Source organism: Lolium rigidum, chromosome 2 (genome assembly GCF_022539505.1).
Source record: "Lolium rigidum isolate FL_2022 chromosome 2, APGP_CSIRO_Lrig_0.1, whole genome shotgun sequence".
NCBI classification, from domain to species: domain Eukaryota; kingdom Viridiplantae; phylum Streptophyta; class Magnoliopsida; order Poales; family Poaceae; genus Lolium; species Lolium rigidum.
In genome coordinates, this window is record NC_061509.1 from 79577878 (window position 1) to 79595858 (window position 17981).

Here is a 17981-nt window from a genome sequence, read left to right on the forward strand (position 1 = left end):
GATCCCCTATATCATTTTTTTATTTGTATTTTCCCGCGTCCCAGTTATTCATCCCAAATTCTCGCATCCATTTTTGTTTGGGGTTTGAGCTTTTCTCCCTTTACGTGTAAAATGGAAAACGAATTTGGCGGCAAGCTGTTCCACTGACATGCGGGCACCGACGCTTCCATCGTATACTGTCTGTCAGCCGAACATGTTGCAGCACTGTAAAAAGAAATGCTTCTGCTGTGTCTGTGTATAATTTTATTTATCTACGTGTCCGTGTCAGATTATTTTTTGTGTCTGAGATCCTGCGATCATCAATAGTTTTAGCGCTGTGGTAGTAGGCGGCTAGTGAGGTCATGTGACCGGAATTGAATGCCGGCATTATGAATTGGGAGATCTGACGTTCTACTACTGCCAATGTCTACCGGAGTACTGACACGACCACGTTCGATTTTATATTATCTACTAGGGGTTGTAGGTAGTAGTAGTACTAGGTGACGGAATTATGTACGAATTTAACTAATGCTATTGGCTTGATGTTTCCATCGCTCTGATTACAAGTCTCACCTACAAACTCCACGCAATCTAAGGGCAAACACTACAAACTACAACAGCGTGACAAACTCCACGAATCGTGTTGTCATGAAGCCGGGCACTCGGCTGAGGTGTAACAATTGTTGCCAATTGGGCCATAAATTAGGACGTTGCTACGCGGTGCTATAGCACCAATTAGTCTACCGAAGTGCTCCACCCAAATTAGGAAATAAACTAGTCTAACATCCCGGTATTCCAAAAATAGAAAGTCCTAATTCTACACGTCTCCTACTGCCCGCCCCAGTTCTGCACACGAATGCAGAGAACGCATTCTCATTCCTCGACTCCGTGGCGGGTTCATGACAGGAAAAAGCGACTCCGTGGCGGGTTCATGACAGGAAAAAGGCGAGTTCTTAATCGTGTATAAATTCACACAAATAAAATATAGAGTAAATGCATCTGCCATCTTTTGCTTTTATTCCTTAAATTCAGAACAAAAAATGAAATGTAAGAAATTAGAGTTTAACTGCACAAAATTACATCTCAGAAAATATTCTATTATTTCTGATTCTAATTGAGGATGTAAAAAAGGCAGCGTGGATGTAGAAAAAAAGATGGAGAACCTACTGTTGTTACATTTATTAAATCTGGGGGTGTAAGAACTATTTCCAGATCCGGGGTGTAGAAAAAGGAAAAAAAATCCACCGATGCCATCACTTAGATTAGATGTAAAAAGAGATCTCTAGATGTAAAAAAAGATCAAAAATACATATAGCTCCAAACAGAAATACATCCCAGAAAATACTATCGTTTGTGATCTAAATTGGGGATGTAAAAATTTGAAAAAATGTCAGTGATGAGATGTAGAAAAAAGAAGAAACTACACAAATGCACCAAGAAATTACATCGAGATGAGCCCTCGATGAATCCACCTACTAGACCATGGGAGAGGGCCAATGGGCGCACGGTGGAGGCGAGGCCCTTGCCGGCGGCACGAATTGAGACGAGGGGCCCCTGTGTGGGCGTCCTCCCGGCAGCGCGCCATGGAGGTGGGGGACCCTGCAGCGCGCGGTTGGGCGAGGCCTTCCCGGCGCCGCGCCATGGGAACGCGGGGGCGGGGGGAGGGGGGGCATGGAGATGGGATCCGGCATGGAGATGGGATCCTCCCGGCGGCGCGCCATGGGGACGGGGCCCTGCAGCGCGCGTGGAGGTGGGCGTCCTCCCGGCGGCGGGGAATCAGAGGCGGCCTCAGCCCTCAGGGAAAGGGGAGCTCGAGTTCTGGGTTGATGCGAGCCGAACGAAACGCCAAGATAAGGTAAAGTGTGTGTGTGTCTCTGTACCACGTGGGGGCACCGTGGAAGACACCAGAGTGCCCAGGCACCTAATAGAATTTGGGCATAAATTAAGTGCTGCATGTGGGAAAACTGCTCCTTGCCCTCCTTCACTCTAGGTTTGCCACACTGCACATGCCCTTGCTGTTGTTCGTCCTCCCCGGCAACGATCCCCTTCCCGTTCCTTTTCCAAGTTGTAGTTAAAATCACCTAGTACTATACTATCTCTCATGTCCCTTACGCTAGCTGATCAAGCCATGTTGCTTCGCTGCGAGCTTCACGGCTGCTCCGCGCGAGGGTTGATATTTTCTTCATGAGAGCGGAGAGCGGTGGCTCTTAATGCCTCACATCTCTCCTCCCACCAAGTTCAATTATGTTTCAGCTGATGTCGGGGAAGAAAGCCTCTATGGTGGTTTCTCCCCCATGCCATGACCGCCCTTCTAGCACAACCATGTGTGTTGGCTACCTCTGAGAGTGAGGTCATGGCTCTGGTAATGCTGATTATGCCCGAGTTACTCCCATGTCGATGGTGCATTTGGAGGTGGACTCGCATGTGCCCTCGGTAGTGGGTCACGTGCCACCATCTATGTAGCCCAACCAACCGCTTTCCCTCGTTGACTCTGATGTTCCTTTTGTAAAAGAGCCTTGTGACCATGCCACCATATATGTAGTCCAGCCAATTGCTTGTCTTCGTTGGCACCGATGTTCCCTTTGCAAAAGAGCTGTGTGACGCCTCGTCATTTTGGTGATGGGGCTAGCCGTGGATGTGGCAAAGAGATTGCTTGCCTCCTCTAGGAAAAGTATTCATGAGGTAAAAATTTAAATTTACGAAGCTAAAAGAGCATCTCAAAAGCATAAGCAAGAAGAGTGGCGCCACAAGAAAAGCGTATGCGTTTGCTTGATGGATGGTTCTCATCTTCTTGGATTGTCATGTCCAAGATCTTTGGTTATGTACTTATGTGTTTGTGTGAGGTTTTCTTTAAGATGCGGTGATCAATGTGTGTGAGTTGAGAGCTTGCGGTTGTTGCGGGTTGGTATCTGTCCCTGGGCGATCGGAGTTACATATGCTTCAGGTTTAGTCACATGTTGGTTTGTTGTTTTTGTCTGGTTGTCCATTACTTAGATGGAAATTTATTTTTGGTCAACAAAACGGCAAGCTTTGCCCGGCTCCGGTGAGGGAGGAGTGAAAATGGTGGCGCGCATTCGGCTCGCTCTAGTGCTTGTATACTCTTCGCTAGCCGGTCCAAAAATTTGTTTGTAATTTGTTTTACTTTTAGACCTCTTTGTACTGATGTTGATGATTATGAATAGATTGATGGATTTTTTGAAAAAAAAGATTGGAGCAAAGATCTTGCCTCCATTAAAAAAGAAACTAACAGACAGTCGGCGAAACCATATGCTCTTCCTTTGGGTGTTTGGGAAGTTGGAAGAAGAAAACTCCAGATAGCGGAGCCAAGCTTAGTACCACGGCTCCATCTGAGGTGGAGCCAAGGTCCTTAGCCGTTTTCCAATAATAATTGGGAGTACAAGGTTCATGCAACTAACGAGGACCAAGGTTATTTAGCCCAGCGGAGAGGTTTGGATCATCTCTGACCATCACCAAAAGAGACTCAACACAATTATTTTCTATTTTATGTTAATTTTCAATTAGGTGGTTATGTGTGCAAAATTAGAAGATGTACTATAGCAAGTATGTATTCTTCTCAATTTGTTATTAATTGTTCCTTGACATTACTCTTTTGAACCGGGGTGACACGTCAACATAGAGTGCGATCTCGGTGTGGTTCGTACCTTCGGGTATATGTATTTTATAGGTTTTTATCAGTTTGTTAACATATAAACTACCTTTTATTATGAAAATAACTTGTCATAGATTTTTTCATCTATCCTTGATATATATTCTATTTATCATTGCAATGTGCTTCCTCAACAGCTTGAGCTGTTTTTTATCATGAAATATAATTTGGCATAGATTTTGTCACCCATTCTTGCTATATATTCTATTTATCTTTGCAATGTGCTTCCTCGGCAGCTTGAGATGTTTTTTTATCATGATGTATAACTTGTCATAGATTTTGTCATCTATCCTTGCCATATTATTCTATTTATCTTTGCAATGTGCTTCCTCAACGGCTTGACATGTTTTTTTTTATCATGAAGTATAACTTGTCATAGGTTTTATCATCTATCCTTGCTATATTAGTCTACTTCTTCTCTTTGCAATTTGCTTCCTCAATAGTTTGGGTTCCGGGGTGCGATCTAGTACCAATAAGCATCAGGTTGTAGCTCACAACCTCGAACCAAAAAATGTCCAGACTCTCTAGAAAAACAGAACGAACTGAGGGAGACACTTATGAACCAACCGACCGTATAATAACTCGGAGAGTATCCGAAGGCACGACAAAATTTCTCACATGCGCCTAATAAGTACTGCCAGCAGAGCGCCTTACTTCTGACGAGTTTCGCGCGCATCAGTGACTCAAAGTCTTCTCTAACAAGGTTAGGCTGTAGGGCGACTTTCTGTCGCAGCAGGGGTTTAAGCGCCCATCGGTGACAATTTTGCACACATAACCATTTAAATGGAAACAAGCACAAAATAGAAAATAACTATCTTGAGTATCCCTTGGTGGTGGTCCGAGATGATGCAAACCTCGATGTTGGGCTCAATAAACTTGGTCATCACTAGGTGCATGAACCACTCTCAATTGTTGTTAGAAAATGGCTAAGGACCTTGGCTCCACCTAGGACGGAGCCATGCTACTCAGCTTGGCTCCACCGGGAATGGAGCCGTGCTACTAAGTTAGGACGGTGTTGTGCTTATGAGCTTAGCTCCACCCTGGACAGAGCCGTGCTATTGAGTTTGGCTCCACCTGCAACGGCGCCGTGCTTCTTAGCTTGGCTCCACATGGGACGGAGCCGTGCTACTGAGCATGGCTCCATCTTGTGCGGAGCCGAGCAAAAGGTTATTTTGTGAATTTATTTCGAAACCAGGTTATTTTGTGAGATCTTTTCAGATTTAGGTTAATTTTGTCAAAATCGACCACTCCCAACTACAAGGTTCTTGACTTGTCTGTTTGCACAAGATTGGTACGTAAAGGGTTGGTATCTATCCCTGGGCGATAGGGGTTGCCTTCTTCAGGTTTAGTCACATTTTGGTTTGTTGTTGCAATTTTTTGCATGGTTTTCTATTACTTAAATGAAAATTTCTTTTTGATCAACAATGTCTACGAGGAAGTTTTACCCGGCTTCTGTGAGGGAGGGGTAAGGATTGCGACGCGTCTAAAGTGCTTGTAGTCTTCGCTAGGTGGTTAATTTTTTTTATTTATATTTTGTTTTTACTTTTAGAGCTCTTTGTACAACCACTGATGATTATCAATAGATCGATGAATTTTTCGAAAAACAAAGATTGGAGCAAAGATATTGCCTCCAAGAAAATAACACATCATCGGCGAAACCATATATACTCTTCCGATCGGTGTTTGGGAAGTTGGAACAAGGAAACTCCAGATAGCGTGACTTCCCAAGTATAAGGTTCCGACTTGTGTGTTTGCACAGGATCGGTACGTAAAGAAGCAATGAAGAAATGGTACTGATTGAGCGAGTTGACTAGTACGACGTCCCGATCACGCGGCAGATCGCGGACTCGTTCCGAAACGGCATCTGGATCGTGCCATGGGCCATCGAGCTTGGCACCTGCGTTCCACACTCAAGGTCAACTGGTTCATCCCCCTCTCTCCACTCTCTCAGTTCACCCACTCAAAGTCCACTCCTGATGATGATCTGATCTACCGTTTGTCTGGTCTCTCCGACGAAGAAGACCCACGAGCTAGGTGGAAAGAGCTGAGCGAGCTCGAATGAGAGCTCGCAATTATGCGCTTTGCTTAGCTTGAACCCACCGCCGTCACCAGCACCCCTGGGCAGTTGAGCTTAGCTCGAGCGTCTCGACAGAGTTTGACAGGTTCGTTGCGCACTCGCCCGTGCGCTTTATTAGTCTTTTAATCACGGATCATGGAAAAGGCCTCTAATCATGACAGGTGTTCTTGCTTTGGCCGGAAAAGATCGCCGCCTTTTCGGTTTTAAGGCTGGTCAGCTAGTGCGGTGGTGGTGGTGGCCGGTCTCTTCTCCTCGGAGGCTTGCGACAGAGACGATCATGTGGATCGCCATGAGCTGTGAAAGGCGAGAGCGGCCTTGCGTCTTTGCCCGTGTGCCGTGGGTGAAGCTGCATCCGGTTGCGTTTCTTGATACCAGACACCAGTGCCACATTTTCATGTGGGTTAGTCGTGTACGCTGTCACGCGTGTACGTGTGCTAGTTTCCATTGCCGACCCTTCATCATGCATGGGTTAAGAACCGTAGACAAACGCACGTCACATCAGGTTTCTTCAACTACACGCATGCAACATAACAGTTGGATTCTTTATTTATTTTACAAACCGGTACGTAAGAGAACACGAGATCGTTGAGCGGCTCTAAACCAAGTAATGCTAGACCTACCGGAAAAAACCTAGAGCATGTACAATGGTGATATCTTAACACTGTCACGTAGAATAAATACCGAGGTGGATAAAAAAGAAAAATGAAAAAAGACTTTGCTTTTTCTTAGCTAAGAGATCATCTCTTTACACAATCTCTCTCACCATACAGTTAGAATGTCTTGATAGATAAGACTAAAAAATAACCTATTCTACATCATTTTTTATTGTTATATCTTGATTATGATGCAGGATTAAGATAAGATAGTCTTATCAACCATTGCACATGCTCTTACGGAAATACGCTACGTGCTGACGTGGGATTCCACCTGGAGTCGACGGGCCAACGATTTTAAGAAAAAAGCAGAGATACACCGATGACTCTGGTCCTCGTTTTCAGCGGCGCCCAACGCCGCCTCTGGCCGCTGGCCTCGCGCAGTTCGGAGCATGGTCACCGCCACCGGGCTTACCAAGGAGCTCTGTTCTGTGATGAACGGCGACCTGACCGAGGTGCTCCAGTATCTGCTCGTTCCCATGCCTCCTCCGATCAAGACACATAGGTCATGACCGGGACGAGAGCAAACACATCTAGGAGCAGTCGGTGGATCCTCGACGGCGGCGCCGACGACAAGCGGACATGGATCTATGCGATGATTTGGTGGCTTGCCTATTACTGAGAGTTCACCGTCTCATGCATAGGGGAGCTCGCATCGCCGCCTCGGAGGAGCCCGCTGCAACCGCAAGCTTTGGCCTCCGCCCGTCGCGCCTGGGACTGTGATATAAGCGATACTGGGATTTGGGGAAAAAAATTGAAGTCTAATCGAACGACCTGGCTTCCATGTAACAAACCACGTCAGCGCGTAACTTCTTTCCGTAATATTTTCCCGTAGGTGTAGCATTACCGCTCTAAACCTATCTATGGTTCCCTCCCATTCACCGGCGACGATGGCGGTCCATCCCATCTCCGGGGACCTTAGAGCCTTGGAGGCATGGCTGACCACTGCCGCTCGTCGTGAGGTTTTCCGTTCTTTGTCTAGGCTTTTTTCCGATGACTTCTTCGAGAAGGTGAAGCGGTGGCTACATCTTGAAGTTAGAATAAGGTTCCCCCCCGTCATATACCCGGTCGGTGGCGCGACTAGCATCGATGGATTTCTCGAGATCAGGTCGGTTGGTGTGGTTTCGGGTTAGTCTCTTTCGATCTACGGTGTCATCCTAGGCAATGGTTGCTGCTCTGTTGCATCTGGTCCTTAAGGAGGTTAGCACGACGACTTTTCGTGTGTCTACTACAAAAAAACTTTACTACAACAAGTTTTGCTCGGCTTCGGTGATGGATGAATGATGACACCGCGCCTTCAGCTCACGCTAGTGTTTGTAGGCGTTGCTAGGTGATCCAAATACCTATTTATAATTTTTTATTATTTTTAAAAACATTTATACTATGATTGATGATTATTAATATGCTGGCCAAATTTTCGCGAAAAAAGAAGTTGGATTCTTTCGTCGAAAACTATAAAAAAAGGCCGACCTTCGCGAAGGGAAGAAAACTCGCTTCGCACGCGACAAGTGGCGCGATGTGGTGCCAGAAAATCCCTGGGAAGTGGTCTCCCTGCTCGCCACATGTTGCAAGGGGAAGCAAGGTGGGGATGGGGGAGGAGAGAGAAGACTAGGTTGTGTTAGTTTTTCCCTTTTTCTTCTAGATTCGTTTTTTCAAAATGAAATATCTTGAGAACCGTAAGTCCAAATTGCGAACCGTTTTCACTTTAAAGATCTTCGCGTCGAGATCTTCAAAACTAGATCCCATGTTGATAAGTTTAGAGATACTTTTTTTCGTACTTCCAATAATATTATGATGGTACCTGTAATGTGTACCTAACTGTACTCGTGTTTTAAGTGATAAGTACTTCTATTTTTAGTGTTTTTTCCCTTTACTCGCAAACTGTACTCGCCCGTGTGCGGGACTGTACCTGTACTTACGCGCGAATGTACCTGCTCGTGTGCGCCACTGTACTTGTATACATGTACTTGCTCGTGTTCATGATTGTACCTGCTCGTATGCGCGTTTGTACCTGCTCGTGTGCATGACTGTACTTGTACTCGCTCGTGTGTTCAACTGTACTCGTGTGTTGTGCGTGATTGTACCTGCTCGTGTGTGCGACTGTACCTGCTAGTGTGTGCGACTGTACTTCTGTACATGTATTTGCTCGTGTGCACGACTGTACCTACTCGTGTGCGCGACTGTACCTGCTCATGTACGTGACTGTACTTATACTTGCTCGTGTGTTCAACTGTACTCGTGTGTTTGCATAACTATACTCGTGTGCATGTTTTTACGGGCGACGCACTTGTTGATCGATTGGTGCGGGAACGGGTAGGTACTTCCCGGCCGGGGGCGAAGCTAGCTTAAGTACTTACCGGCCGGCGCGACGCGAAACATTGGTGCGGGAAGGCGTACACGCGCGAAACTGATGCGGTGGTGATGCCACGTGTCGAGCTGTTGGGAGCCGACTTCCCTCTAAGAAGATCTTCTTTGGTTGAGCAAGTGTGGTTGTTGTTGGATTAAACATGGGTGCAAACTGGGAGTTTCGGTTCGACGAGAATTTCTGGGCCACAATGCTCGGTTGAGGTCATCTAGAATAAGTCCACGAAGAAGTTAGTCCATGGTTTGTTTTTCCGAACTTATAGCATCTCTAGTTGCGTCCACCAAATGACGTTTGAGGGACGACGTACAAGAAATGGAGAAAAACATGTTCCAGTCACGTCCCCCAAAGCTAAATAGCGCCTCATTTTATGTCCGGCGTCCCCGGTAGAGACTCTATGTATAGAGTCTCTACCGGGGACGCCGGACACAAAAATAGCGTTTGGATGTATGCGTGCAACCCATACTCCCCACATGTCATTCTCTTTTTCCACACTTTCTCTCACCTACTTTTCCCACATGGGATAGTCCCTTCTATTAAAATGCATGCATCCGGATGCTATTTGAGGGACGTAACTGGAAAGGGTCTCTTTTTTGTACAGATTTTTAGTCTCTTTTTGTCCGGCGTGGTCCTAAACGTGCCCCAATCATTTGCGCCGGAGAGAGACCCGACTGGAGATGCTCTTAGTTAGTCACTATAGGGAGCGCCGCTTCAGTCCGCGCGGGATTAATGGTTGCATGCACAACTCCGCTGCGCCTGCTCCCTGGTGGGCTCGCCCAAGTAATGCTTTCCTTAGATTTCTCCCTTTTTTATTTCTAAAAACTTAAAATTTTGAAAACTTTCGGTTTTTTAAGCAAAAAACAATCAGATTTGGAAAATGTTCAAACTAAAATTAATTTAAAAAATGTCATTTTTTTGTTCAAAAAATAATTTTGTTCAGAAAATAAAAATTTGTTCAAAATTTTTTTTGCTCAAAAAATATTTTTCCCTAATTATTTTGCTCAGAAAAAATTGGTAAAATTTGTTTTTCTCAAATTTTTTTCACAATTTTTTTGTTCAGAAATAAAATTTAGTTCACTAATTTTTTGCTCAATAAATTTGTACTCTTATTTCAAAAAATTAAAAATTAAAAATAGAAAGGAAAAATTTCGAATTCGAAAATGTTTAAAAACAGAAAAAGAAAACCCGACAGAATCGAAGAAACAGAAAAAACCACGCAGGAACTTCCAAAAAACCAGACTGAACCATTGCCGTATGATGCTAATGGGCCACGGCCTATGTAGCCCCATTAGTTTGCGGGTCCTATTACCGCACGCTAATCTGCGATGTATAAGTATATGGGTCTTGAGCAAAACGGACTGAGCAGCAGGCCAGCATATATGGACCTTGAAGTGGTGCGGGCTTTGTACACACATGAATCACCACGCATTAGCATTACCACACGAAGGGTTGCCCCAAGCATACGGGCCCCAGTCCAAGTGTTAGCCACTTCGAATTCTTCGTCGTGTTCTAAAAAAAAAAACGACGAGTAATTATCGATTTGTTCTTACATTGATTGATGTAATATTTTAACAATTTATCAGCAGAAGTTTGCGAGTACTCCCTCCATTTTTTTTTACAGGGCGCCTCTTCAAAACCAGCTTTTTTCACAATCAAATGGAATTATTTGCTCCGCATGGGCTTCCACATGCAAGTGTGAACATGAGTGCATGCAAGTGTGAACATCATAATCGCAGCTCCAGCGCCTGATTGTTTCCTGCCTATCGTCGAGCACCTTGGGCCAAGGGCCACGTGAGATACGCCCTGTAAAAAAAATGGAGGGAGTATCTTTTTACGAAAATTTCGCTAACCTATATCAATAAACGTCATATAAATAACTTAAAATGTACTAAAATTATAAATAGATATATGAATCACCTAGCAATGATTTAGATGTGATTCTACAGTTGAAAAATTAAGGAAGTTGACATTAGGAGGCCAATGAAACGAAAAAACACGCGTCCCTGGGGTTGTTTATAGTGCACATATTTTGCCATTGTGTTAATTGCATATATTTTGTTGTTGTGTGAATTAAATCTATATCACTCCTATAAAGAAAATAAATATGGGCTTGGCAAAACCTTTTTTTCTAGAAAAGGGTCTCTATTTTTTCCAAGAGATAGGGAGGAGCACAATTCTGAGCAATCGACAAAAGCTCTACCTTTCTAGTACAGTATTAAGGAGTAAAACACATGCCAAAATTCATGGAATCTAAATCGTCAAAATCCGGATAACTCCACTGTGGATGAATTTGTAGAAGCCTATATCGATGTTTTTTTTTTGAATTTGTGGTGCCTTATTGCATTTTCTTTCCGCACTCTTTATTCTATGATCCTCTCTCGTTGCTCTTGCTTAGCCCCACTCCCTCGCATACCAGGTGCACCACCATGGACCTTCTAAAGGCCTCAAATGACATATGACAAATCCAATCCTTGCTTCTCGTCCTTCTCTGTGGTCTTCTCTTTAGCCATTTGCAGCCAAGGCACACCCATAGCCCCGGCACCAGTATGGACATTCAATATTTTAAATAAAAGGGATCGAGTGACCAATTCTTAGTTGAAAAAAATCTCAGTAAGTCACGGAAGCATCATAAGGTTTAATGCAATTTTCTAAGTTGCAACCTATCTATAACTAATGACTTGCACGAATCACAAAACAATCCAATGATACATATCTCTCTTCTCAGCTGCAGCCCATGTGCAAATAGTAACATGCCAGTTGCAATCCATATGCAAGTGAGAAAATCTCAATGACAACTCATGTTTTCTTTCGAAGAGGAGGTTGAAACCCCCATTATTTGCATCAAAATCATGCACATTTTTTTATATTATATTATTCAACCAAGCCTTACAAGATAATACATCGATCAATGTGAAAGCAACTTCATGACACCTCTAGCGAAATGATGGGGTGGGGGGGCATGAACAGGGCCGTGTGCCCGAACCTCACACCTACGTGAAAGAGTACCACGCCGCTCCAGCATTTAAGGACACCTCCAACCATCACCTGCAGTAAAAATGCCCCTAAGAGGGAGAACAACACCACGTATCACCATCGTTCGTTCCGGGAGACGTAGATGTAGGGGTTTCCCCTGGAGCAGCCTGAGTGTGGAGATAATAATTGCAACACCGATGCCTTCACCAAGGTAACGGCACATACTCGCCACCACCGTCCTCCATGACCTAAGACGAATTTTGGTTTTCACCGGCAGCAACACCTCCCTAACTCGCAACCAGATGGATCACTACTGAGACACACAGATTACCTCCACATCGATCCCAAACCGCGCAGAGTCATCAACGGCGAATCTAACCAAGTGTCCATCACCGCAATCCGTCGCCTTCCCCCGCAAATCAAACCTCGCACGGGTTGTTGCCGCCGCCGGATCGGGGGTGTGTCCCAGCCACCGCGCTCGGAAGCCTTCGATGATGTCGTCGCTGTGATCCACCCACCCAGGCACTTTTGTTGTCGGGCCCATCACCAACACCGGCGACAACGGAGACAAGGGAAAACACGAGGGAGGGGGTGGGTGTCTTGGCTGCGCTAGGTTTGGGGGCCCTGACATCGCCCTCGCAAACCATCACTAGGTGTGTTTTCTCTGTGGAATGTTGCAGCTCATAGCTATGATGAATTACGAGTCGACTGAGAATTAAGGTAGTTCAACAATTAACAAAACCGTGATGAAATCACTCGTGATAGAATCAATTTTTGTGTGCATCAATTGATCAGAGGTATGGTCTATCCCCTTTCTGAAAAAAACCCAGAACTTCATGTGTAATTGGATGGAGCGGGAGAACAATGACATCTTGTGTGTTGCGCCAAACAAACAGGTACTATCTGACTTTAGAACAAAAAAAAATGAGTGCCAACAATCGTCTCAAGCGTGCAAAACGGCATCGCCAGCCGCGCGCGCCGCGCACACGCAACATTCTGCTGCTCCCTCCTTCCCCACGGCCGCGCGCCGGCCATCGAGGTAATGCTGATACACGTACGAGAGGAACCCCCAGACGGCCATGAGCATGGCGAGGGCCTTGATCCCCGTCATCTTGTCGCCGAACAATACGACCGCGAACACCGGCACCAGCGGCAGCGCCACCGCGCCCGTCACGTTGGCGAACAGCGACGACACTCCGGCGATCAGCCGCAGATACCCGAGCGCCAGGGCCTGCCACGACACCGCCGTGCCAACCAGCGTCGCCATGTACCTCGTCCTCCCGCCCTTGAACGCCGCCATCTCCCCCGGGATCGTCCTCCACTCCCCGGACGCGAACAGCCCGCACAACGTCACTGTCGACGCCACAAGGTTCGTGAAGAGCTGCACCCGCAGCACCCACAGGATCGTCCTGGTCCCGATCACCTTCTCGAAGGTGACCTCGTAGAGGGACATGATAAGCGCCAAGGTGGCGGATGCGGTTAGCGTGAGGATGAACCCCAAAGCGTACTTGCCGCGCGGGAGGTTGCTGGAGGTGCCGTCGGAGGAGGAGCCGACGCCGATCAGGGTGGCCGAGAAGGTGAGCACCACCACGGAGTTGGCGATGAGCGCCGTGAACCGCTGCTTGTTGATGAGACGCGATGTGATAGAGTTGAAGCCAAGCTGCGACACCGCCACCAGCGCGAAGGTGGACACCGGCAGGTACTGCAGCGCGTACGAGTACATGAGGTTGTCGAAGCCGATGAGGATCCCGATGCCCACGTAGATGGGCACCATCTTGGACGCCGGCGGCTGGGGCCCGGCGTCGGCGGAGTCCGGCGGCGTGAGGAGGAGGACGATTTCGAGCAGGGGCCAGCCGCCGGACTGGGTGAGCGTGGACATCCACTTGCTGTTGCCACCGGAGTTGTAGTAGAGGCGGCCGAGCAGGGTGGCTGTGGTCTGCCCGCCGAGCACCATGAGCATGTCCACCATCACCATCAGCCACCACCGGATGCTGCGTCCCGCTCCCGCCGACCGTGGACGATCAGCAGCCTTTGATCCCACGCCGTTCTCGGCATGTCCATAATCCTGCTCCGGGGTGCCTTTAGTGGACAGAAAATGTACCGTAAGTCCGTAACTTACCAAGTGCATCAGTAAAGTTCACCTTTTGTTTAACCCAAAAACAGTAAGTCTAGGATTACTGCCAAATAAACATGCTCATTTGTTTAACCAAGCGCAAAACAGCACTGTGAGACTGCCTTTGTGAAGATCTTCTGTTTCACCTTTTAATTTCTTTAGTCTAACAGGTAACGCTCCTGTCTCAATTTTCATAAAAAACGAAACCAAAGCGTTTATATATATGCAAAGGTAAACAGAGCCTACAAGGTCTCAAAGCGACAAGCCACTAGCAGCTAAAGAGAGAAGGGAGCTGATGCCATCTGAAATTCTTCTCAAAGGAAAACACAACACACATAGCAACTCAGGATAACAGAAGCAAAATACGACTAGAATTCGACCTCTCGTGCGAAATGGGCGGAGTTGATATCACAACTGTTGTTATTACTCTTATTTCTTGAGATTTGGTTCAACATGGTTACACATGAAAAGAGAATCAACAGCTCACAAGGTTACACTGTTTTAATATTTGAGGGTCTATAGAAACACAAGCCTTCATATTTTAGGCTAGGACTCACTTATAACAGAAATGAATCAACCATGCCGATCCATGCATTTAGCTTTCAGCTTTGCTACTGCTGAATTCAATTCAACTATCATCGGTGACTGAGCCAAGAATTAAGATGAGCCAGGCCAAAGTTATAGTAAGTACTTCAAAAAATAGACAAAGAGCCCCTAAAAAAAATAGACAAAAAAGTACGTCTATTCAACGAAATAAATTCCACAAAATTTCATTTTATATTTCATGAATAACAACTGCAAACTACATGAAAAACATAAAGTTAATTTAGAAACTACTTTTGAGTTCCTTAAATCTTCACAATAAATTTCTTGGATTATTGTAAATGTTGTGTGGCCCACCTAGACTATTTCTGAAGTTTGATACTAGATCAAATACTTCATAAACAGTTGCTTGTGGATTGTGCTGCAACATCAAAATTGGAATCGACAGAATGTTCTCCTACCACTACACCATGGACCAAATGTAGGAGCTCATTATCTGCTGGGACGTGTAGTACGGCGGCACGGTGCGGGAGCTACGGTGAGGCGGCGCCAACGTTGAGGGAGATGGGTCAGCTGGGGAATTTGGTCGATCTAGGGTTGGGAACTTGGGGCCACAGCGATACTAGACCCGCGACACACGCGCTAAAGACTGGAATATTTTCGCTCGCGCGAGTTATGTCTGGATCCCGCGCCAAAAATTTAAGTACCTTGCTGCTAGGTGTGCCGGCAGATCAAACTGCCGGGATGGAATTGTGCTGGCAGTTAACCTGCCTCCGCATAATTACATAATTGCCGGCTGTTGAGAGCCGGAACATATGTATTCTTGCCGGCCGATGAACTGCCCTCCTCAACCTTTGCCGGTTGTTTATTTTTACCGGATGTTAAATTGCCTTCTTATGTCGATCTTTGCTGGCTGTTAACTGCCCTCAAATTTGGTTCGTGCTGTACACTATATAATGGACATTGAAATAGAAATCGAATACTGAAATTAAAATGAAGAATTAACCAGCTGTTCCTGCTGCTAATTCTCGCCCGTGAAGCCAGGCAGGCAGGCTTGCAATTTTCTTGATGAAACCAAAAGAAGATATTTATGCTTCTTTAGCATGAACTGCTAACCAATCTGCCTCCTCCTCCTCCTACTACTCCTCCATAGCTGGCGGTAGGGCGGTGGCGCTGCTCCGTTTAGCACTCCAAGTTGGAGAAGGTAGACCCGGAGTTGAGGCTCGGAGTCGGAGTGAGTTGCGCGGGGCCGACTACTTAAGTCGACGCGCATCGGAAGAAGAGCTAACCCGCAGGCCACGCATTAGCTGAAGAGGAGCACGACGCGACGAGCTATGCATTGTAGAGTCGAGCCGCTACTTGCGTGCTTCTATGGGGGATCCGGGGTGCTCCTATTCAGCGCTTTTAGTGCTTGTTACGCTACCGACGCCCGCAGGAAGACAAGATGGCCTCGGCCCATCAACTCTTCCTTCCCCAACAACTCTTCTTCTTCCTCACATCCGACCTCTCCCCTCTAGTCCTTCAACGCACTATCAAACCCCAGCCTCCACTGCTGTCCGGACCGTCTGCTGCCGACACCCATGGCTGGCCCCGCTCCCGTGGTTCCTCGCCGCACCGCCCTCCTCGATCCACCGCCCACCGCCGGTTCGTCACCACCCGGACCTCCCTCAAAACCCGCCCACCTCCCCCAACTCTGGCGACCCATGCACTCTAAGCCCTAAGAATGAATGTCGGGCAAGCCTCGCATCCGGACCCTAAGACCCCATCACATGAAACCCTAAGTACCCTTTCTCGCCTCCTCTGGCGACGTCGATGCCAACCACGTCGTTCCCGTCTCCGGCCAGGTCCTTTCCACGCCTCCGCCGACAATGTCGTGGCATTCCCGTCTCTAGCGACGTCGGAAGTTGAGCTCCATGCACATCTTCTTCCCGCGCCTGTTTCCAACTTGCAAAAAGGTTGAGGCCCAAGTCCCCTCTCACGCGAGCGTTGGCAAGCTGCGAGCGTCAAATAGGAATTGCCGCTTCCGTGCCGCTAGGTCTGGTTGCTCGCATAGGCACAGGATGGGCTTTTCTTGTGGCCCAAATAAGGGTCAACAGCGTACTGCTTCCTTAAAAAGGAACTGAGTTCGCCAATGGCGCCGCCGCCGGCCCGCCGCTGGAAAGGGGGTGCCTGCTCTGTGCTAGGGGATCGGGGGCGCGGCCGCCCCTCCTCGCGACCCTGGTGGCGCCACTGACTACTAGGAGAAATATACTCTTCACTTCCTCCACACCCATCTCCGCGACGACGGCAGGAAGAGGACGAAGTCAGATCAGTGGGACCGGAGACGCCGCTCCAGATCCGCTCCTTCACCGTGCATGGAGATTAGAAGAGAGGAGAGAGATGGGAACGGGATCCACCAAACCCAGAGCAGGAGCGAGCTTATTTACCCGGGATTCAACACCGGATCCGTCCGTCGCTTCTGGCTCCCACCTGAGGAGCACCGCGAGCACCAGCATCTCTCGGCCGCTGCTCGGGAGCACCATGAAGCCCAAGACAAAACCTAGACTCGATCTTACAGAGGACCCGCGCGCGCTGCACTCTCTTAGCCACGCCGCCCAGCAAGGCAGCAACGCTGCCGGACGGGGAAAGGCGCTTCGAGAGAGACGTCACCGGGTCGGGATTGCCAAGTTGAACTCTCAGGCGCATCGAGACTCGAGAGCATCATACTCCATTATTTAATCCATAGTGATGCTTCTGGTCTGGTCTTTATTGTTCCCAAACTGACTTACTTCTTACGGAAATCACAAGGCCGGAGAACCATGTTGGCAAGTAAACATCAAGACACCAAAACAGTTTGCACAACCAAGACTGACGCAAACCATTCATCAAATGCGAAATCAAGCTGTACGAACACAAGCAAGGAAACAAGACCATCTTTTCAGAGATATCTAGCGCATCGGAAGATGCAAACACGCAAAGGGGATGCGGGTTACCTCTGGTTTGGAGCTGAATTTCCTGAGCACGCGATATATCGCTGCTGGGTGCTGACAGAAACAACTCGTACGAATAGGCAGATTTCTCTGCTAGGTATTCTGTTGCTCTTCTCCACACCCACATTGCTAATGACTAATGAGCAATGGGTTATGGACGCCCGGTTCCTTGGCAGCAGTATATGTTGACCTCTTCACCAAATTGTTTAATGCTAGACTGCTAGTGAAGTTACGTATCTGATTCTCTTATAAGACACGCGCTTTCCATGTTGATGGAATCATGGGTCTCACATGTGCAAGCTCCACATGTGCTGCTTTTGTGGCTCGTGGAAACTACATCGTGTGGTAGTGCAATGCTTGCACCAAGTGGTAGTTTTAGTTGTAACCAGTTTACCTTTAAGATGTATTATCTATACACATTAAAATTGTGTTGTGTAGCCTGTCAAATTACTCAATATATTGCATTGATTTGTGAGGGATGCTTTCCCGCTTTGCATAGTCATATGGTTTTTGCAGATTATTGGATTTAAGTAAAGATCTTATGTAGCAGCCTGCAATAGAGACGATGCATATATTTTTTTCCATCAGAATGGGTACGTAAGAGGACATGAAATTGTTGAGGTTGTTCTACACCTACCTAGGTTC

The 17981-nt window shown here is 47.0% G+C and overlaps 1 protein-coding gene across 1 annotated transcript; it reads right to left on the reverse strand.

Moving 5' to 3' along the window:
- Positions 1-12614: 12614 nt before the first annotated feature.
- On the reverse strand, positions 12615-17462 carry LOC124686781 (probable purine permease 11). Its single transcript, XM_047220679.1, has 2 exons — positions 17340-17462; positions 12615-13790 (listed from the first exon to the last, which is right to left on the reverse strand). Exon 2 carries the CDS (start codon positions 13684-13686, stop codon positions 12655-12657), a length of 1032 nt encoding a protein of 343 aa, XP_047076635.1. The 5' UTR covers positions 13687-13790; positions 17340-17462; the 3' UTR covers positions 12615-12654.
- Between the last annotated feature and the right edge of the window lie 519 nt (positions 17463-17981).

Excerpts from the sequence above, each read along its gene's own strand:
- LOC124686781 (XM_047220679.1), bottom strand. The coding sequence starts at position 13,686 with ATGGTGATGGTGGACATGCTCATGGTGCTCGGCGGGCAGACCACAGCC.